The 23,962-nt window shown below is 47.3% G+C and overlaps 1 protein-coding gene across 2 annotated transcripts in view; it reads right to left on the minus strand.

The window, feature by feature from the left end:
• LOC139060538 (glutamate receptor ionotropic, kainate glr-3-like) overlaps positions 1 to 23,962 on the minus strand; it is an 84,754-nt gene that overhangs the window by 26,054 nt on the left and 34,738 nt on the right. For both annotated transcript variants that reach the window (XM_070539701.1, XM_070539700.1), the window contains exon 7: positions 2,058 to 2,213. In XM_070539701.1, the coding sequence (XP_070395802.1) occupies positions 2,058 to 2,213 (156 nt within the window). The remainder of the gene's footprint in view (positions 1 to 2,057; positions 2,214 to 23,962) is intronic.

A 23,962-nucleotide genomic window follows, 5' to 3' on the forward strand; every position in this document is an offset into this window, starting at 1 on the left:
ATGACTAAATTAACGTTCGCATCACCTTGTATCGGGAGAGGACCGAGTGTTTGAAAACCGCTGTTGTGCGGCTGCTCAGGACAGTCTCTCTCAAGCAGTCATGTTAGACTGATGTACATTCTCAAACAGTCATGTTAGACTGATATAAATACTGTAAATAAACCCATATTCCTCGTTCTCGATGAGAAGCAGTCCTTCCCTTCATCAACGTCCTCAGCGTGGATAAGTTGGACGACGGCATGGGCCAGCTATCTTCTAATTCATGCCCGACTCCAATCTTTACAACGGATCACGAGCGATGGGATAACGCGACAACCCTTATCGCTATTGCGTTAATAAGCTCGATTCAGTTCACTTCACTGTACACTGTCTTCCCGCGCGTCCGGTGTAGGAAGTGGCATGATGTCAAGTTTCATTGATGCGATGAAGTGAGATGGATCACGAAGCGTTCGCGGCCCGCTCTAGTCCGGGCGTTAGCGTTGCGACGGAAAGGGGTCGAGATTATCGAGTGAAATATGTTCATGCGTGCCCGTACGTGCGTGACTCCGTGCTTGTTAATTCAGTTAGTAAGTGAATGTTAACAGCTGTTTATACTCCCGATAGAACTACGAGCCTTACTTCGTGAAACTGTTTATTACTTTGCTATCGCTACTAATATTTTGTTAGCTTTAGCTACTTCTTTTAGTGGCCTGGCTTCTATGGTGGCATGCCTTCCTTGAGCGAAGGAAGCATTTCACTAAAAAAGAAAAGGCGACCATGCGCAGAGTTCTTGAGTGTGCCTACATTTCCTCATCCTCTTCAATTTGTCATGGCGCTAGCCAGATTACCCAGCTTTTAATGAAGCTGGGCAGAAAAGAATGTTCGATTACGATGACATCTATACGTTAATAAATGTCACGAATGCCTCGCTCACTGTTGGCGTGAATAAATATCGTAAACACTATTATTTCATGACCATAATCGTTTGCGAGTCTGGCACTTTAGACGTATTCGCCATTACTAAACTTTGCGATTTAGGACCCGCGCCCTTTTTACGGTTCACTTGGGCTGGAAAAGCTCTTTCGCCTTCCTTTCTTTCTTTTTCTTGCCATTGCTGTCTTTTCTAAACAATGCGGTCTGTTCAGCGCAGTCTGATAGTAGACATTGTCTTCCAGAACTTGAGAAACAATAACATTTTTATGTGTTCATACCTGGCGGTTGTACAAACACAAGTATCAGCACGTGGGCAGAGGTACAGCCAGCAGAATTAGCCGGCCAAATAAACTTTCATTTTTATCGTAGTATTCATGTCTCTTCCCTAAAAGCTTCGCGTTCTCTTGATATTCGCAACATTTTACAATGATGAAATTCGCGTATAGTAAGTCAACGCGAAAACAGGGTGTTTTACAGTATGCCTTCTGGGTCATTGGAAGGACAAGCTAGCTTTATTCATCCATTTTTCTTTAACAAGCAGGTAGGTAAATTAGCACATAAATCATGGGAAACAAGGTGCATGCAATTTTGACGTGAGCAAAGTTATCTTTAGTGTCCCTTCAAGCGAACTTTGTTATGATTGCAAAACACGTGGCCCTAAGATGTAGAACAGAAATTCCAGTTTAAAGTAATCTTTATTCCTCAGCTGCAGCTAGTCCGCTCAACTGCTATTTCTTCGTCCAATAACTGGCTATGACCATTCTACTATGGTTCTGTTAGTTTATGTGTGGCCTCAAATTTTCCCGCCCGATTTCAACATCTTCGAGGTTTCTAAAATCACGCTTTCTGTACTTTAACTCCCTTACAGCGTGAAACAGAACTACAGCTGCCCTCATTTTATTGCACCAAGCGGAAATTGTATATATCTACCACGTTCGTCTTTCAAGGTATGCATGTACACTCAACCACCTTTTTCTGCAACACGCTTCGGTACCGGGCTAGCAGGCGCACGAGCGTAAGCGTCTATCCTTTCTGTCTAGCCTTGCACGTCAACGGCGGGTTCATGTCTTTGTGCAAATAAGATTTGTTATTATTGATAATATTATTATTACAAGTCTCATGTAATGTATTTTGGCTCCACTTACCTGCGTTAAGGACATCTGTTCCGGCATAATAACGACAGCCCTTGCCTGGACGACTTCAGTCATCATGTTCTCTGGGTATCGGTACAGGCTGGGGATTTCGCTTTTGTCACGGCGAACCATGGCCCACACTTGTCGCTCGGCAGGTCGATCTCTGGTCTGCACGTAATTTTTTTTAAGGCGTCACTTTCGTCTGCCTTTACCACTACGGCTACGCGTATGTCAGTATCTCAAATTACACACACACACACACTTATTAATTAATGTGTGAAAATATTTTAAATGATAGTGTATGAAAAAGCAACTTGCCGCCGGTGGGGTACATCGCACAACCTTCGCATTTCGCGTGCGATGTTCTGCCAATTGAACTACCGCCGCGCCGTTTCCCCATCCACTTTCTTGTGTACCTATATGTTTCCTAGTAGACCCTGGGAGTGTTAGCCAGTGCCACCACTCACAGACCTTGGCGGCGGATGTGGAACGTCCTTTCTGCCGCAGGTTTCACAAGAACGGGAAGGTTGTGGGATCGTTCCCCACCTGCGGCAAGTTTTTTTTCATCCACTTTCATTTCCAAAATTTTATCGTTTCTTTATTTGATTTATTAAGCCCAAGTAATTTCCCTATGTTGTCCTTGGTGTCAGTGTTTGTTGGCTTCTGAGGATGTCACTAATAAAAAACAGGCCCCCCGGTTAACCCCCTTTGTTCTCGTTTATTACATAACGAGGGTCTCGAATCCGGCAACATTGATGCCTCCAGGTAGCATGTGTGGGTGTATTGACGACTTGGCTTCACCCAAAAAGAACACGTTCTCGTGACGCCTGCGGCATGAAGACGTTCCACATCCGCCGCCAAAGTTTATGAGTTGTGATGCTCACATATTCATATTCATATAAACACATCGTAATAAATTACGGGCTTTACGCGGAGCGCATAAATGCGTCGCTCTGTAATCACAAAGACCTACCCTAGCGACTCAGTACGTTTGTACGAAATTGTCAAAATCGTTTCAGGGCCCCTTAGAGCGAACTTTCATGCGGAGCCTCCCGGATGACTTGGCGTGTAGCTGTTGTTGCTACCGGTGTTCTGCATATAGTTTCCTATATATTTATATATATATTATAAAATAACTCTTTTGCGGGCTGCTACAGCATGGGAAAGACAGAGAAGAAAAAAATTGGAGGACGCTTAAGCTTCGCCTTCAAGAGTGGAACGCGACAGCGTTACCGTCGACCCGCCAAGGGGTGTAAGACAATGGGCTACAGGGCAGCCATCACTTACGAGGCGCCCCGCATCGGACGCGGTGAGCGTCGAGCCATATGGTCGAGCAACGCGGCGTTCGGCGCAGCAACGAAACGTGCGCCTGAGCAAGCGGAACGAACCAACGAACTCGGTATCTCGGAGGGGGAAATGATGCACGCCAGCCAAACGTCGTGATCGGCACGGGCAGAGAGATAGACAGATAGTGATCTAAAGAAAGGAAGGACGCTTGATTCTACAGAGGGAGCAAGGCGAAGCGTTGTCAGGGGAGAGAGTCCGGGCCGCAAAGCTCCAATGCGCGCGTGGCGCGCCATCTGTCGGGGCAGCTCCGTACATGGAGAGGAGGGGGTCTTCTGTGTTTGCCGCAAGATGGCTCTGCGTGTGCGGAAAGCGCAGAAGAAATGCAGCGGAAACGCACTTCGCTACTCGTGGAATTGCGACTTCTGTAAGTTACATGTTCATAATTACCGATATACACCGCAGTATAACTTTCCACGGCTCGTTTCGAAGGCAACACCGCATTCACTAGAGGCGCGTTTGTACCGCTTGGAAGCATCGAACTCGTGGCTGAGTGGTAGCGTCTCCGTCTCACACTCCGGAGACCCTGGTTCGATTCCCACCCAGGCCACTTTGGAAGTTGCTTTTTATTTATGAAGTGCCTGCCGTGATTTATCGCTCACGGTCAACGCCGCTGACGCCGACGCCGACACCGACACCGACGCCGACGACACCGGCTTTTCTGCGACACGAGCTCCTTAACGCTGTCGCGTTAAAATCACATTGCCACAGGAAGCACAATTGTGGCATTCTCTAAAAAGTCTCAGCTGAACTGGCGTCGTGAAACGCATGCGGATGAAGTTTGTTAATTCAACAATGGTTCAACACTGCCGAGCTTCTCAAGACCACTAAAGCTCCGTCCGCTCCACCATCCTGGGCGCCCGACGTCGAAGAGTCCTTCCAAGCTGTCAGAAAGGGCATTGGCCGATGCCGTCCTGCTGGCGCATTCTCTACGTGTTGCACCAATGCGTCTTATCGCCGTTGCATCTAATGCGGCTGTCGGCGCCATTTTACAACAGTTCCAGCGCAACTCTTGGTGCCCACTCGCGCTTGTCTCCCAGAAGGTGAAGCCTGCAGAGACGCGCTTCAGCACGTTCATTCGTGAGCAGCTTGCGCGGTATACGTGGCCGTTCGGCCTTTCCGACACCTATTGGAAGGTACAAACTGTCACGTCCGCACGGAAGCCTTTTACACTCGCTTTTCGTAGTAATCACAAAACTTACATCGCAGAAGAGATACAGGCACAAATATATATATTGACACAACTATATTTGGCAGAACCATAATGCAGCGGGTATTCGCCAGTGGGGACGACGCTGAAGTAGCGCGGGTTTTTAGGTGAAGCGAGGAAAACGAAGAAGACGTTGTTGTTCCCTTGGACGACTGATAAAGTGCGTTTCTTGGCGTGCTGCTACGCATACTCGTCGATCCCACGTCGTTACACTGGTGGATGTGCGGGGTATTCTTTATGCTTGGCACCCTTTCGCGGAGCCGACGATCGAGCCGGAATCACCACCGCGCATCGAAACACCGGTCCACCGGTTCAGTCGTCGCCTGCTAGGCTTAGCGCCTGAGTCCAGTCCCCTGCAAGAAACTTCAAGAAATCGTTTGCCTCCTACGAATAACAAGGCCACCGCAGCTCCATCGCAAGTAACACTACAGAGTCCTATGGTCCCGGGGAGCTTTCATGGTGATGCCTTTGAAGACGTCCAAGATTGGCTAGACCAGTTCGAGCGCGTCGCCATGTATAACCATAAGACCAGCTTGGTGGACAAACTCGCAAGTGTCTATTTCTATTTGAAGGACAATGCTCGTACTTAGGATGTAAACCGGGAGAGGAGCTTTGCCACGTGGGACGACTTCCACGCACAGCTGCTGGATACCTTTTCAAGCATCGACAGGAGGGAAAACGCGTAGCGTCTCCTTGAAATCCGCGTTCAAAAGCCCAATGAGAGTGTTACTATGTTCTCGGAAGACATGGCCCGTCTTTTACGTAGGGCAGACCCAGACATGCCAGAGGAAAGAAAGCTGCGATATCTCTTGCGAGGAGTGAAGGAGCAACTGTTTGCCGGCCTTGTGAGAAATCCACCAACAACAGTGGCACAGTTCACAAAAGAGGCTACAGCCATTGAACGGGTCCTGTATCAACAATACCGCCAGCATGACATGAGCAACACGGTGGCGAACACTTCCGTACTGGCTGCGAGTAACGACATGTCTCTGCGTGAAGTTGTCCGAGAGGTGGTGTGTAAGACGTAACTGACATCGTCAGCGCCGAACTCATCGTTTGCATTGACGGTCACGAAATAGCCGCTCTGGTTGACACTGGCTCCCATTTTTCAATCCTTAGCTTACAGGTCGCTGACAAACTAAGGCAGGTGAAGACACCGTGGCATGGGCCCAACATAAAAACCGCCGGAGGTCAGTTGATGACACCTGTCGGGAAATGCACGGCCCGACTCTTAATCACCGGTTCAACCTTTGTCGTCACACTCATCATCCTTACTGAGTGTTGCAAAGAACTTATGTTGGGCAAGGATTTCCTACGGGAGTACGGCGCCGTGATTACCATCCGTGACAGAAGCGTCACATTTGCCACGAGTTCGGATAATGTCACCCGTGAAAAGCCACAACAACCTCGCTTACGTATTGCCGCGGGCGACGTCATACTTTTGCCGCGGAGTTGCTCCCTCGTACAGGTGCGCTGTGACAGCCTGCAAAATGGGACTGGAGTAGCTGAACACATCAGTGCGCTAGCACTGAATTGCGGTGTCTCCATTGCCAGAGCACTTATCAATGCAATCGACGGAAGCGCTGAACTCTTGCTGACGAATTTTAGTAAGGAGAGCCGCCACATCGCTAGAGGCGCTGCTGTCGGCTATTTCGACGAAGTGACAGAAATACAAGACTGCCACTTAGCGCAGGAGTCGGCCTCTACAATCCACACAGCTGCGCCTATTGTAGACGTTAATCCGACGTTAACGGCCGTTGAGCGGAACCGTCTTCTTGAGCTCATCAATCAGTACCAGGGCTGTTTCTCCTCAGCGTCAAGAGTTGGTCGAACGCCACTTACCAAACACCGCATCATTACTGATGTCGACGCCAGACCCATCCGACAAAACCCTTACCATGTGGCCCCAAAGGAACGCGAAGCAATACAAAAACAATTGAAAACGATGCTGGAAGATGGCTTTATTCGACCATCTAATAGTCCTTGGCCATCACCTGTAGTTTTAGTGAAGAAGGACAGTAGCCTGCGCTTCTGTGTCGACTATCGGAAGCTCAATCAGGTTAGAAAGAAGGACGTTTATCCACTGGCACGTATTGATGATTCCTTGGATAGGTTGCGAAACGCGTTTTATTTGTCCTCAGTGGACTTGAAAAGCGGTTATTGGCAGATCGAAGTGGATGAGAGAGACCGTGAGAAAACAGCCTTTGTGACGCCTGACGGACTTTATGAATTTCAGGTACTTCCTTTCGGTTTGTGTTCGGCGCCAGCAACATTTCAGCGTCTAATGGACACTGTGCTCTCCGGACTCAAATGGCAAACATGCCTGGTGTACTTGGATGACGTGATTGTCTTTTCCGCAACGTTCGACGAACACTTACGAAGGCTGAAAACCGTTTTTGAAGCGATACGCTCTGCCGGTCTCACTTTGAAGCCTGAGAAGCACCATTTTGGTTTTCATGAGCTCCAGTTCCTCGGTCACGTCGTCAGTAGCCAAGGAGTCCGACCTGATCCGGATAAAATTGCCGCCGTCACTAATTTCCCGATTCCATCAGACAAAAAAGCCGTGCGACGTTTTCTGGGACTCTGTGCATATTACCGGCGATTTATCGCGAATTTCTCGCGTATCGCATGGCCGTTAACACAGCTCACTCGAGAAGATATGTCTTTTACTTGGGGCGAACACCTGCAGCGGGCATTCCACGAGCTCCGGCAACGCATGCAATCGCCTCCCGTATTAGCACACTTCGATGAGGAAGCCCCGACGATATTGCATACAGACGCTAGCAATGTCGGTCTAGGGGCGCTGCTAGTACAATGGCAGGGCGACAGCGAAAAAGTGATTGCTTACGCCAGTGGAACACTATCCCGAGCCGAAACTAACTACTCCACCACTGAAAAAGAATGCCTCGCAATGGTATGGGCAGTTCTGAAATTTCGTCCGTATATGTATGGTCGGTCTTTCACCGTCGTTAGTGATCACCATTCCCTCTGCTGGCTCATTAATTTGAGGGATCCTTCCGGCCGGCGCGCACGCTGGAGTCTTCGACTCCAAGATTTCGACTTTGTTGTTACATACAAGTCGGGAAAACGGCACGCAGACGCCGACAGCCTTTCTCGGTTTTCTGTTGAGCCGGCAGCACAAGACGATGACGACACGGTTTTTCTGCGACTCGTGGATACTGCCGATCTTTCACGCCAGCAACGGGATGACATTGAATTGCTGCCGCTTATTGATTACCTCGAAGGACGAACCAACAGCGTGCCGAGGCTCTTTGCAAGAGGGGTGGCATCATACTGCTTGCGTCGTAACGTCCTCTACAAGAAGAACTTACCTAGCGGCAGCAACTCCTTACTTGTTCCATCACCGCTTCGACGTAAAATCTTACACGCCTGCCACAACGAGCCGACTGCTGGGTACTTGGGCTACACTCGCACATTGGCACGGATTTGGTAGAATTACTACTGGCCGAGTCTTACTGCGGTCGTTAAACGTTACGTTCACACATGTCTGCATTGCCAACGTCGTAAACCGCCATCCGTCAAACCAGCCGGCTTACTGCACACTGTTGACGTACCGGCCACACCATTTGCAAAAGTAGGCATGGACTTTCTGGGCCCCTTCCCAACGTCTACTACTGGTAATAGGTGGATAATCGCTGCCACGGCTTATCTCACTAGATATTCCGAGACAAGTGCTCTGCAACGGGCCGCAGCAGATTAAGCGGCACCATTTTTTCTGGAATCCATCGTTTTAAGGCATGGCGCTCCCGCAGTAATCGTCACGGACAGTGGTACTGCGTTCATGGCCCAGTTTTTAGATATCTTTGTACGTCTAAGAGGTACCGCCCACCGGAAGACAACAGCGTATCGCCCTCAAACGAACGGACTGACAAAACGGCTCAATAGGACACTGGTTGATATGATAAGCATGTACGTAGATGTAGTGCATAGGAACTAGGACGAGGTTTTACCTTATGTCACCTTCGCGTACAATACGGCTCGTCAAGAGACCAATCGCAAGACGCCCTTCAGTCTCGTATACGGCCGTGAGGTTACAACAACATTAGACGCAATGCTCCCTCATGAATTGGACGACAACGAGAAGGGTGCTGAAGAGATAACACACCGAGATGAGGCAGCTAGGCAGCTTGCGCGTCTGCGAATCCACGAACAACAGGACTGTGACGCAAGACGCTACGATCATCGGCACAAAGCCGTAACATACAACATCGGCGACAAAGTATGGGTCTGGACACCTATTCGACAGCGTGGGCTCTCTGAAAAGCTCCTACGCAAATACTTCGGGCCCTACATAGTTCTCCAACGCATCAGTGACATCAACTACGAAGTCGTTCCAGACAGCTCGCACTGTTCAAAGCGCCGATGGCATTTACCCGAGGTTGTTCACGTGCTTCATATGAAGCCGTATTATGAGGACTAACAAGACTGCGCAGTTCTTTACCGCTGCTTTCCAAGCCTCTATCATCGGGACGATGATCTTTTCTAAAGGGGGAGCAAATGACACAACTATATTTGGCAGAACCATAATGCAGCGGGTATGCGCCAGTGGGGACGACGCTGAAGTAGCGCGGGTTTTTAGGTTTTCGAAGCGGGGAAAATGAAGGCGTTGTTGTTGTTCCCTTCGACGACTGATAAAGTGCGTTTCGTGGCGGTGCTGCTACGCATACTCGTCGATCTCACGTCGTTACAACATATACATATATATCAGTGGCGTAGCCAGAAATTGTGTTCGGGGGGGGGGGGGCTACGCCACTGGCCCAATATAAATATATATATATATATATATATATATATATATATATATATATATATATATATATATATATATATATATATATATATATATATATATATATATATATAATGTAGCTGCATGTTGCAGCTCAGCCTCCTCCTTAAGAGCAAGCTTTAGCTCGGGTGCTCCCATTTAAGTACATGTAGAAGGGTAATTCGTTTTTCCCTGCAACCACTTCACCAAATTTGAGGAGGTTTATTGCATTTAAAAGAAAAAGTTTAATTCTAGTCACTACTGGCTTCGAACTTTTCATTTAGGTGGTCAATTTTTTATTAAAAATTGGCCAAAACTGAAGATTTTCAGAAAACGAAACTATCAAGCTTAAAACTCCGTGACTCTACAATGAAAAATGATATCACAATTCTGTGAATTGCATCTAATAGTACATCTACCGCGGACAAAATAGATATGTTACACATGAATCTCAAAAAAATTTAATATTGTGGAAATACGGCTTTTGCAGAACCCTTGTACACAACGTAACCAATTCACGTAAGATACAAATTGTCATAGCAAACTTGTCCGGTTTGACTGTTATAATAAATGCCGTTTACAGAACCACAATATCTGTTCTTCATGCATAGGTATTAGTTTGTAAACGTCGTGCTTCTATTTTTTTTCAAACTTTCGAATTTTGCAAAATATCTTAAACAAAATTCAGGCCCTAAATCGAAGTTCTGTTTCCAACAGACACTAGGATTTAACTTTCTCTCTCAAATGCAACCAATTTCAATAAAAGCGATTAGCAGGATTATCTCAGAGCAGCGTTTCTGCGTTTTACAAGTATTTGAATAGGCCGCGTCGGATTGGGCCCGAGCTAAAGCTTCCTCTTAAACAATTTATCGAGGGATCAAATACATGAATAATAACTGCATTATCATTGCCAAAGATGCTGTAAACAAATTCTTGAAAGCTACGCACTGTAAATACAAGTAAAATATGTATTTTTTCATAAAATATTATACTCGTATGTGCCAAAAATTGTGCCCAACGTAACTGACGTCAATGCTTCCATGTTTTTTGTCTATTTATTAGGTAAAGAAAATATCACACGAACTTTAGAACTATATCATTTCGAAACCAGGAAAGCAGTGCATGCCGCTGATATGAAAAATTAAAAGGCAATGAACTGAACAAGTTGAGGACAAATATGTTAATGAAACTTTGTCATTCAAGAACCGTGCTTACATTCTTGTATATATGCAATGGCCAGTGAAAAATGTCAATGACGCTGTCGTTTGTTCCAATGTATTACGCAGGAGTAGCTGTCCCTTGTCGTGTATCGTGAGTAATTGCACCGAAGTTATAGTCGCGACAGAGAGCACGTATAAAAAGCAGGAGTTCTGCAAGATATATGAGGGCAAGTCAAATGAATGAGCCAACAACGGGGTACTTTATTTAAAAGTAGTCTTCATGAGAATTGAGACATTTGTCCTATTGACTAACGAGTTGCGTGATTCCCGTCTTATAAAACTCCTTGGGTTGCTGCTTCAAAAAGTCTGTATCTGGTTCCCTTGAGCTGTTTTTTCGGTTTCCCCAAAATGTAAAAGTCGCAAGGTGACAGGTCTGAGCTGTATGGCGGATGTTGCAGCGTTTCCCACTTGAACTTTGCCAGTTTTGTATTAACCACATAAGTGACGTGGGGACAGGCATTGTCGTGGAACAAGATGACCCCATTCGTCAATTTTCCACGTTGTTCGTTCTTGCGACACGCTGCTGTTCTGGCGTTTCACAATATCGGAAACAATTGATAGCCTCTCAAGATTTAACAAATTCTATCAGTAATGGACCCTGTCGATCGAAAAAAAAAGTCAACAACACCTTTCCAGCGGAAATGATGGCCTTTACGTTCTTTGGGCGTGGTAAATTCGAATGTTTCCACTGTAAGCTTTGCCGTCATGTTTCAGTCTCGTAGTAGTGGCACCAAGGTTCGTCCCCGATCACAGTTGCAAACAAGAAGTCGTCATGCTCATTGTGATACCCGATCAGATGAGTCAAGGCAGCGCGAAACTTATCCGTCTTCTCGCGATGGATAAAGATCTTCGGGATCCATTGCGCACCAAAGAGCCGATAACCGAGAAGCTCATGAATTATGGCGTGAACCGAACCGTGACTGATGTTCAGACGGTCTGCCAGTTCATCGATGCTTATCCTCCGTTCTTGTTTCAGCAGCTCATGAACCTTTAAAATTGTGTGGGGGGTGATTGCACGATGGTTTTGGGCCGGTCTTGGAATGTCTTTGCAACGTCCTTTGAACCGTTTGCTCCAACGCTTCACAGTGGTCAATGAAATGCAGTGTTCAACGTACACGGCAGTCATATGGTGATTAATTTCTGTTTTGGAAACACCTTCAGGTGTGAAAAACTTCGCGACACCGAGCTGTTCAACTTTTGAAGTGTCCATTATGTGACGCAACCATATCAACCCAGTGTATGAGAGCATTAAAGAACATTGATCTTCACACCTGCGTGTCACTTTTGTAAATGAGACATGCCGTTCTCCTACGCGCATGCCTCGCAGATAATGAACCGAACCATTATTACGTGGTTAGGGTAGGCTCACCTCCATTTGACTCGCCCTCGTACATTAGAAATGCAAAGATACAATGGGATATGCAAATGCGAAAATACGGCTTGATAAAGGACAAAAAAAGTGTCACTGGAAACAAAGTTCACTGCATGTATACACAAAACCTCGCAACAAGATATTTAAGTATACGTATAAGTCTCCAATGAGTCTATGTATGTAAGAAGAAGTAACTGTATATAATGCGTCAAACAAGGCAAATAAACATGTTCCACAATCATAGATTCACAGAATCCTAGATTCCGCCCCCATTCCATCCACTCCCCCCGATGTATTGCGCGCGACGGAAGGCGGCGCGCTTGCTCCCCGCTTTTCTCCTTTGCACACACAAGACTGAGCCACCATCGTCGGCTCACCTATTCAACCTCCCCTCCTACGCTTTCACTCGCACATACAGCATGCAGCGCGTGGTCACGATGTTATCACCCTTGGCCTTTATACGAAACATGAGGGCGATGGCAGGAATGCGCCTGGAGTGTCCATATAATTGCTTTCGCAATAATATAATAAACGTATCCGGCAACTGAAGCGTCCCGTCGCCCATTACTTTCCGCAAAAGAAGTATCAAAATCGACCTTTCACCATGCGACAATTCGCTGCGCCGCAACAATGTATTTTTTTTCTGTGAGGCGGAGGCACCAAAATGAAAAAAAACGCATAGGAAAGTATGTTGGCCAGAATCTAATGCCTACTTCGGACACCTAATGGGGCTACGGAAGGAATACCGAAGAAAACATGAGACGCTTGGTCCAACAGCGGCGAAACGAGACTTTCCGGAAAGGTTCCGCTCAAGGAATGCGGTGCAATCCTTCGAGTCCCCACAGTGATGGCGGCGAGCGACCATTGTTTTTTTTTTCTCGTCTGCTAGCCAGAAAGCGTCCAAAACTCTGTCCGGTGAAAATCCACTCGGCCAGAGCAAACCGAACGCGCACCGAAGTGCACCGCACGGTGGTCGGGGCCATACGAGAAAAACGTATGCGCTCTGGCTGGCTCTGGCAGCCCGCGGGTAGGGTAGCGAGAACAAAAAAAAAATTGAAGAGGCTCAATGTGTCCTCGCGAATAAAAGTCAAAGTAGAAAAAATAAATAAGAACGTAGTTACTTTGGCTGGCTTTAGTGTCTTGACATGGATATTCTGGCGCAGGTTAAAAAAAAGTTGATATTTTTTTGTGTGACATGACGGCACAAATGAACCACCCCAACGCTACGTCTCATTGGACCTCGCTGCCTGCTTTGTCAACTTGTCTGCTAGTGTGTTGATTTGGCTTGTCTCGTTGTATGTTCCGATGTAAGACTTTAGAAAAATCAATAGACCTTTGGCGTCAAATGTTTATAACAACATTAAACCCACAAAGTTCCGCAATTGAAAATCTAAAGCACAACTTTGGAAATGTCAATGCACCTTTCACATCAAGAGCTTATGAGATTTATACCCATAAAGTTTCGCAATTGATATCCACGCGCTCCATAGATTCCGTGGCCTCAGTGAGATGCCGCGGCGAGCCCACTCACCATCAAAGCGCCCTTGAAACTTTGTGCTCGGATGGGACTACTTGGCGTTATGTGACTCCCGGTGTATGGGCGTTGCCACGAAATCCAGCCCGAGTTCGCAATCTTCGCGGTTAAATGTCTTTTCGAACGTCAAAAAGACATTCTAGATAAAATCCAGAGTGATTTCCGGCGCCGGGGGTCGCTTTGGTCGGCGGTGCATGGACAGCACGAAAAAATTTCGGGGGGGGCTGAAGCCCCATAAGCCCCCCCCCCCCTGGCTACGCCCCTGATATATATATATTGTAAAGGGGGTTTATTCTGGTCGTAGGGAAGCAGCGACCAACGCGGCAACAGCAGGTAAGGCGCCGCCAGCGAACGAACGGGGTATGAGCCACGCGATGGCAACGGGGCTTTTCAGGCTGCCGGTATTCTCCGTCACAATCACCCCCGGAATTGAAGAGTAGCCATCCTAACGACCTAGGAAGAGGTGGGCGGATCGTAATATTGCTTCAGCCGGTCAATGTGCACAGTCTCTCGCTCCCGACGACGCAGATCTGGAGATGGCGATACGGGTTCGACCACGTAGTTCACTGGTGATGTTTGTGGAACCACGCGGTATAGGGCCCGTGGTACTTCGAGAGGAGCTTGGACGAAAGGCTAGGAGCAGCAACACGCGTGACTCAAAGCCACACGAGTGAGTCGAAGGGGAAGGGTTGAGGGAGAGGATTGAGGTCATGGCGCTCTTTCTGGCGGCACTGTTTAGCAGACGTCAAAGAACGAGCCAGTTGTCGGCATTTCTCGGCATGGTGAGCATTCGGCAGGGTCCGGCCGGTACGGGAGAACAGTATCAATGGTGCTGGAGGGATGGCGGCCATAAAGCAGAAAGAATGGTGAGAATCCGGTAGTGGCTTGAGTGGCAGTGTTATAAGCGTAAGTGACCAACGCAAGTACAAGATCCCAGTTGGAGTGGTCAGATGCAACATACATTGATAGCATGTCACCAAGAGTTCTGTTGAATCGTTCTTTTAAGCGATTGATCTGTGGATGATAAGCAGTAGTAGTGCGGTGATAATTTGGCATTGAGATAGGAGTGACTGCAGGACGTCCGAGAGGAATAGGCGGCCCCGATCGCTCAACAGTTCACGAGGGGCGCCATGACAAAGAACGAAGTTGTTTAGAATGAACGAGGCGATGACTTTTGCTGATACGACAGGCAAGGCGGCGGTTTCAGCATACCGTGTCAAATGATCTACGGCGACAACAATCCATCGGTTGCCAGCGCCAGTAGATGGAAGAGGCCCGTATATATCAATGCCGACACCGTCGAATGGCTGAGCTGGGCAGGGAAGTGGTTAGAGAGCTGCGGTGGAGAGATGCGGGACGCATTTGCGTCGCTGGAAGGCAATGCAGGAGCGTACGTATTTGTGGACGAAGGTGTACATCCCTCGCCAATAATATCGTAGGCAAAGCCGTGTGTAGGTTTTTGACGCTCCGCCGTGACCACACTGCGGGTCAGAATGAAAAGCAGAGCATAAATCTTGTCGTAGGTGGCGAGGCGCTACTAAGAGCCATTTGCGGCGGTCATTGTGGTAGTTCCGGCGGTATAAAAGTACGTCGCGGATTGTGAATGCTGCGCCTGTCGGCGTAACGCTCGAGGTGCCGAAGATGCCGGAGGATATGACAAAAAGTCGAATATCATGACGATCTATGGGTCTTTTCGATGCTCCGATGCCATGTCATCATCATCATCATCATCAGCCTGGTTACGCCCACTGCAGGGCAAAGGCCTCTCCCATACTTCTCCAGCAACCCCGGTCATGTAATAATTGTGGCCATGCCGTGCCTGCAAACTTCTTAATCTCATCCGCCCACCTAACTTTCTGCCGCCCTCTGCTACGCTTCCCTTCCCTTGGAATCCATTCCGTAACCCTTAATGACCATCGGTTATCTTCCCTTCTCATTACATGTCCTGCCCATGCCCATTTCTTTTTCTTGATTTCAACTAAGACGTCATTAACTCGCGTTTGTTCCCTCACCCAATCTGCCCTTTTCTTATCCCTTAACGTTACACCTATCATTCTTCTTTCCATAGCTCGTTGCGTCGTCCTCAATTTGAGTAGAACCCTTTTCGTAAGCCTCCAGGTTTCTTCCCCGTAGGTGAGTACTGGTAAGACACAGCTATTAATATACTTTTCTCTTGAGGGATAATGGCAACCTGCTGTTCATGATCTGAGAATGCCTGCCAAACGCACCACAGCCAATTGTTATTCTTCTGATTATTTCCGTCTCATGATCCGGATCCGCCGTCACTACCTGCCCTAAGTAGATGTATTCCCTTACGACTTCTAGTGCCTCGCTGCCTAATGTAAATTGCTGTTCTCTTCCGAGACCGTTAAGTATTACTTTAGTTTTCTGCAGATTAATTTTTAGACCCACTCTTCTGCTTTGCTTCTCCAGGTCAGTGAGCATGCATTGCAATTGGTCCCCTGAGTTACTAAGCAAGGCAATATCATCAGCGAATAGCAAGTTACTAAGGTATTCTCCATTAACTTTTATCCCCAATTCTTCCCCATCCAGGTCTCTGAATACCTCCTGTAAACACGCGGTGAATAGCATTGGAGATATCGTATCTCCCTGCCTGACGCCTTTCTTTATTGGGATTTTGTTGCTTGCTTTATGGAGGACTACGGTGTCATGTCCAGGATGTCAAGTGGTGACATGTCATGTCTGTAGGTAGAAGTTCTGCTGTCGGAAGTTACTGGGAAGCGCGAGAGGGCATCGGTGTCAGAGTGTCTGCGTCCAGACCGATAGACGACATGCATATCATAGTCCTGAATTCGGAGGGCCCACCGAGCGAGGCGGCCCGACGGGTCTTTGAGGGTAGACAACCAGCAAAGAGCGTGACTATTCGTCACCACGTCAAAGCGTCGACCGTAGAGATATGAACAAAATTTTTGAAGAGCCCATACGATAGCCAGGCACTCTTTTTCTGTGACTGAGTAATTGGCCTCAGGTCTCGTGAGGGCACGACTGGCATAAGCGACTACGTATTCGGCATTAGTGTTCCGGCGTTGTGCGAGCACGGCACCAAGGCCGACAACACTGGCGTCAGTGTGAAGTTCTGTAGGTGCGCTTGTATCAAAATGGCACAAGACTGGCGGAGACGTGAGTAGGTGAAGAAGCGTCGTGAAGGCATCATCAGAGACTTGCGAACAAGCAGAAAGTTCATTGTCGCCTTGGAGAAGTTCGTTAAGTGGTGCGATCACAGTAGCGAAATTGCGAACGAAGCGTCGAAAATAGGAGCATAGGCCAATGAAGCTACGTGGTGTTTTTAAGTTAGTGGGCTTCGGGAATTCGGATACGGCGCGAAGTTTAGCAGGATCAGGAAGGATGCCTTCTTTGGAGACAACATGGCCTAATATAGTCCATTTTCCAGCTGCAAATAGGCACTTTTTTTAAGTTAAGCTGGAGCCCAGCATTCCGGAGACAGGTCAAAACTTGATGTAAACGGTGAAGATGGGTAGGAAAATGAAAGGAAAAGACTACGGCAATGGGGTAGACGACCCTGATATAAGGACGATAACATTACAATGATGGCACGATGATGACAGCATGACGATGGCTGTGTGACGATGGCGGAAAGACCATGATAACATGACTCAACCAGGTTGAAAAGGTCAAAATGAAGTCGACTGCATCATAAAGACAGCACGATTACGATGGTGGAACAATGACGCCAAGATGAAGATGGAACCACGTTGATTGGCTCATGACGGCATGAAGACGACTAAAACACGATGACGAGATGACGACGTGCTCGGCAAGGTGCGCTGCAGTGACCATAGGATGGTAAGAAGTCGAATAAGCCTAGACTTGAGGAGGGAACGGAAAAAACTGGTGCGTAAGAAGACGATCAATGAGTTGGGCGTAAGAGGGAAAATAGACGAATTCCAGGTCAAGCTACAGAACAGGTATTCGGCTTTAACTCAGGAAGAGGACCTTCGTATTGAAACAATGAATGACAATCTTATGGGCATCATTAAGGAGTGTGGAATAGAAGTCGGTGGTAACTCCGTTAGACAGGATACCAGTAAGCTATCGCAGGAGACGAAAGATCTGATCAAGAAACGCCAATATATGAAAGCCTCTAACCCTACAGCTAGAACAGAACTGGCACAGCTTTCCAAGTTAATCAGCAAGCGTGCTACAGCTGACATAAGGAACTATACCATGGATAGAATTGATATTGATATATATATATATATATATATATATATATATATATATATATCAAAACGTTTATTTAAAAGGAAAAAAATGCAGAAAGCGAGTAGGTGGAGCCCCTAGTCCAGGGCCCCACTGGCTTGAGCGGTCCGCCGTGCTTGGTCGAGGAGCGCTAGTTGCATCTCCCGATCCTCGCTGGCGAGCCAAGTCTCCCACTGCTCCCTTCCGGAAAGTTTGCCGGCTATTTTTGGTGTATTAATTTTGGGTGGCCTGTTCTGGAAGTCCCACGTAATGTGGGCGAGAGTTGGTCGGCCTCCGCACCAAGGACAGCGAACGCTGTACAGCGTTGGGTGAATAGCATTTTTCAAATAAAGGTTTGGAAATGTGTGCGTCTGTATTCGGCGCCAGTCATAAGAGTCCTGCCTGGATAGGTCAGGGTGTGGTGAACCGTACTTTCTTCGCTCGCGCCGCTGGTGCTCAAGGATGTCTCGTGGTAAAAAGGGGTTTTCGTCAGAGTGGTCGACATCTCGGTTGACAAAAGCACGAGCTGCGCCGTCCGCTCTCTCATTGCCCTCGAGTCCTGCGTGACCTGGGCACCAGATGATCATGTGTTTCTGCGTTAGGTTGGATCCTAATAGGTGTGTGTGCTGTGTGGTAGCCTCCCGGTGAGGAATAGTCTACATGCAACTTGGGCATCTGTAAGAGTTATCGACGATTGTCCCAGAGTGTCCTTAGTTTTAATAGCTAGCGCGATGGCTGAAGCTTCTGCGGTATTCGCAGATGTAACTCTAGCCGTGGCACAAGTCACAAGCCCTTGATTTGCGACCGCTCCTACCACTGTGAGGGCGTATTTGTAAGCACCACATCGAGCGACATCTGTGTAGACTGTATCCGGGTTTCCACCGAATTGCTGCATTAACTTTCGAGCTCGAGCACTTCTACGTCCCCGGTGGTATTTTGGACTCATGTTCTTAGGGATTGGGGCTACTATGATCCTTTCATGAAGGATTCTGGGGAGAGATTCGAGTTCTTCTCCCGCATACTGTGGACGAGTAGGGTAACCCACGCGGCAAAGTAATTTTCTGCAAGAGGAGGTTAAGCTTAGCCGCTCCCGTTGAGATATGAGCGTCGCTGCCCGTAGCTCCTCGTAGTTATTGTGAATCCGAAGGGCCAGCAGGCGTTCAGTAGAGGTTCCCTGTGGTAGGCCGAGAGCCGCTTTGTACGACGTTCTAATCAACGCATCTAGGGCCTTTAGTTCTGTTTTCGTGGGGTCCTGGAAAGGGAGGCTATATGTGAGACGACTTAGCACAAAAGCCTGAACGAGCCGGATCGTCTCTGTCTCCTTGAAACCTTTTCGGTGATAAGTTACTCTACGGATCATACGGGAGATCTGTTTCACCGTAGTCCTAAGGGTTTTAATGGTGTGGTCTACTCGTTTGTTGCTTTGCAGCCACAGTCCGAGGACTCGCATTTTCTGGACCTCCTTTATCTGGCTGTCTCGTAGAAAAAGGTTCACCGGCTCGTGAGTTTGACGGCCTCGACCTCGTATCCTGATAAATTCTGATTTATCGGGAGCGCAGCTCATTCCACTGCTGTGAGCGAAGGCTTCAACAACGGTCGCTGCTTCTTGCAGGATTTCTTATTTTTGTCCTAACGATCCACTGGTTGCCCATAAGGTAATATCGTCTGCATATATCGCGTACCCTAGCCCAGGTATGACGTCGAGTGTTTTGGCTAAGCGTCTCATACCGATATTGAAAAGAAGGGGGGAGAGTATCGCCCCTTGCGGTGTGCCTCTATTGGGCATGGGAAAAGGGTCTGAGCGCGTGGTGCCAATGCCTATTGTCGCGATGCGAGAGGTCAGGAAAGAGCGGGCGTAATCATAGATTCTTTGTCCACAACCGATGTCACTTAGCTCAGATAAGATAAGTTCATGTGAAATAGTGTCGAATGCGCTTTTTAAATCAAGAGCCAGGACGAGATGTTCCGCACCAACCGTGGTGTTGCATAGAACTTCTTCGCGAAGTAGCAGGAAAACATCTTGTGTCGACAAATGTTGGCGAAAGCCGAATATGTTAGTGCGAAATAGGTTACGGTCTTCAATGTAAGACGTGAGACGTGTGTGGATCACCTTCTCAAATAATTTGCCAAGACTGGAGGTTAGTGATATCGGCCTGAGATTTTGTAGATCATGAGGTTTTCCAGCTTTCGGAATAAGCACGATTTTGGCCTCCTTCCACTGTTGTGGAACTACGCCCCTCTCCCATATCTGTTCATTAAAATACCGGGTAAGCTGTTCTAGGTGCTCGTCGCTCAGGTTCCGGATCATAGCATTTGTGAGCTGATCTGGTCCTGGAGCAGTATTTCTCTTCGCAGCTTGCGCTGCCGCGAAGAGTTCTGCCTTAGTTATCAGAGCGTCTAGCACCGCGTTTTCTTGCCCTTGGTATGGCAAGGTGCATGGGGGGAGTGATTACTGCTCCTACGTACTTCTCTTTAAGCTTAGCGAGGAGGGCCTGATCTGTTCCTGAAAATTCTCCGGCAAGTTTTTGAAGAGTGCGGTTATTGGCCGTTTTTGTTTTTCCTGGTTCCATTATGCTGCGAAGTATCGCCCATGTCTTGGAGGTGTGTAACGTTTCGCGAAGTGAGTCGCAAAAGCTCGCCCAACTCGCTGTCTCTAACTGCTGTGCGTAAACGTTTGCCCGCTTTGATATTTCAGCAATTCTGTGGCGCAGTTTGCGATTAAGTCGCTGTTTTTTCCGTCGTTTAGTTAGCCCCCTTCTGGCTTCCCACATATGTAGGAGATGGTTGTCAACTACCGGCGTTTCCGCTGTGAGCGCTAGCCGCTTAGATGTTGCTTTATGAGCGTCTCGTGTGTGTGTTGCCCACTCTTCAGCGTTCTCAGGTGATATCTCCGGCATGGGGATTTTGCGATAATTTACCCAGTTCGTGATTACCACCTGGCCACAGGGTCGCTGAATTTTCGGGGAGCCTACCGACACACTGATAAAATAATGATATTGTCGGCTTTGTCTCTTAACGCATACATGTGGTTCTTGCCAATTCGTAGTTTCTTCTTCACTGTTTTTAGGCTTCACCCGTTCCTTAGGGCGTGTTCAATTCTGTCACTGCCTAGGAGGTAATCTAGACAGTGATAGAATTGAACACGCTCTCAGGAACGGGTGAAGCCTAAAAACAGTGAAGAAGAAACTACCAATTGGCAAGAATCACATGTATGCGTTAAGAGACAAAGCCGGCAATATCATTACTAATATAGATGAGATAGGTCAAGTGGCTAAGGTGTTCTATAGTGATTTATACAGTACCAGTGGGACCCACGACGATAATGAAAGAGAGACTAGTCTAGAGGAACTTGAAATCCCACAAGTAACGCCGGAAGAAGTAAAGAAAGCCTTCGGAGCTACGCAAAGGGGGAAGGTAGCTGGGGAGGATCAGGTAACAGCAGATTTGTTGAAGGAAGGTGGGCAGATTGTTCTAGAAAAACTGACCACCATGTATACGCAAAGCCTCATGACCTCGAGCGTACCGGAATCTTGGAAGAACGCTAACGTAATCCTAATCTATAAGAAAGGGGATGCCAAAGACATGAAAAATTGTAGACCGATCAGCGTACTGTCCGTTGCCTACAAAGTATTTGCTAAGGTAATTGCTAATAGAATCAGGAGCACCTTAGACTTCAGTCAACCAAAGGACCAGGCAGGATTCCGTAAAGGCTACTCAACAATAGACCATATTCACACTATGAATCAGGTGATAGAAAAATGTGCAAAATATAACCAACCTTTATATATAGCTTTCATTGATTTCGAGAAAGCGTTTGATTCAGTCGAAACCTCAGCAGTCATGGAGGCATTGCGGAATCAGGGTGTAGACGAGCCGTATGTAAAAACACTGAAAGATATCTATAGCGGCTCCACAACCACCGCAGTCCGCCATAATGAAAGCAACAAAATCCCAATAAAGAAAGGCGTCAGGCAGGGAGATACGATCTCTCCAATGCTATTCACCGCGTGTTTACAAGAGCTATTCCGAGACCTGGATTGGGAAGAATTGGGGATAAGTGTTAATGGAGAATGCCTTAGTAACTTGCGATTCGCTGATGATATTGCCTTGCTTAGTAACTCAGGGGACCAATTGCAATGCATGCTCACCGACCTGGAGAGGCAAAGCAGAAGCGTGGGTCTGAAAATTAATCTGCAGAAAACTAAAGTAATGTTTAACAGTCTCGGAAGAGAACAGCAGTTTACGATAGGTAGCGAGGCACTGGAAGCGGCACGGGAATACATGTACTTAGGGCAGGTAGTGCCCGCGGATCCGGATGATGAGACTGAAATAATCAGAAGAATAAGAATGGGCAGCGGTGCGTTTGGCAGGTATTCTCAGATCATGAACAGCAGGTTGCCGTTATCCCTCAAGAGAAAAGTGTATAACAGCTGTATCTTACCAGCACTCAGGTATGGGGCAGAAACATGGAGGCTTACGAAAAGGATTCTACTTAAATTGAGGACGACGCAACGAGCTATAGAAAGAAGAATTATGGGTGTAACGTTAAAGGATCAGAAAAGAGCAGATTGGGTGAGGGAACAAACGCGAGTTAATGACATCTTAGTTGAAATAAAGAAAAGGAAATGGGCATGGGCAGGACATGTAATGAGGAGGGAAGATAACCGATGGTCATTAAGGGTTACGGACTGGAATCCAAGGGAAACGAAGCGTAGCAGGGGGCGGCAGAAAGTTAGGTGGGCGGATGTGCTTAAGAACTTTGGAGGGACGACATGGCCGCAATTAGTACATGACCGGGGTAGTTGGAGAAGTATGCGAGAGGCCTTTGCCCTGCAGTGGGCGTAACCAGGCTGATGATGATGATGGTGGTGGTGGTGTGACGATGATGATGATGATGATAATGTGACGACGGTGACGTCATATTGGTGAAGGCACGACGACAATGGCGTGATGACGGTGATGGTGGCGATAACGTGACGAATTGACGACGACGGAACGAAAACGACAGAGTGACGACGACGGAACCATGAATATAACTGCATGACAACAAAGAAATGACGACGGTGGCGGCATGATGAGGAAAATGACGGCCACGGTTTAACGGCAAAGGCATGGCGACGATGAACTGACGTCATTGTATTGACGACGACTGCACGAATGTGAAGCTGTAATGACGACAGAGTGACGCTGACAGAAGCAAGACGACGGCGTAAAGATAAAGGCATGACAGTGATTGGTTAGCGAACATGGTGTAGGGACGATGTCATAGTGGCCATGACGGAATGATAACGACGGCAGGGCAGCGCTACATTGACAACAAAGGAACGAGGACAATGAGAATAAATGTAACGAAATGACCACGAAATAATGACGATGACGATGTGACGACGATGGTCTTTTTTGTGTTGGAGCTCATGTCTGCTCTCACATGGATGACCTAGGTGAACTATGTGAGATCAGTGCAAATCAGTGCAGTTCGAGGGGCCAGCTGCCACCTTGAGCTGCACTAATTTGCACTTTATCCGATACTAGTTTTCACTATACCCTGGAGATTCCAATCGCGCAAGACAGCAGCCACTAATCAGTAACCAAAAATGTGGGGGAAGAGCCAAGGAAAGCTTCGATTTAAAGATTGAATGCCTGCGATAAAAGCTGCGCATATAATTACAGCTCATACATGTTTCTAAAGCACACTGACCTCAAAATAGAATAACTCCCTATATTTAACTGATTATTACACCTACTTAATTTTCTTTCATTTAGCCATTCGGTATGAACACTGGACGCGTGCGCGCTCTTGACCAATTCTCAGGAATAGGCAAATTTCACAGGTACACAGGAGGTGCAGATTTTTTTAATGTAGCTAAATAATGTGTCGTGGTTTTCTCTGGACAAACCTGTCATGGGCATTATTTTCTTTCCAGCCATCATGTCCTCGCTGGAGAGACATCTCTGCGTAAACGTGAGACTGTGAATCCGCATGATTTGATATTTGCACTTCGGCATAGCTTGTGGGTCGTGCAATGAATCAACATAAAAAATTTGAATGCGAATAACGTTGTGACTTCTATGATGAATAAACGCAAGCATTGGATTATATTACACGTTGCATCGTATGAAAGTAAACACACTTGTAGTTGTAAACAGGGCAATTATTTGCAAACCATTCAAATAAACCGGTTCGATAAAGTTTAGTTTCCCACAGATTGCAACATGTGCGTTGGATC

This window comes from Dermacentor albipictus, chromosome 5 (assembly GCF_038994185.2).
Source record: "Dermacentor albipictus isolate Rhodes 1998 colony chromosome 5, USDA_Dalb.pri_finalv2, whole genome shotgun sequence".
NCBI classification, from domain to species: Eukaryota; Metazoa; Arthropoda; class Arachnida; order Ixodida; family Ixodidae; genus Dermacentor; species Dermacentor albipictus.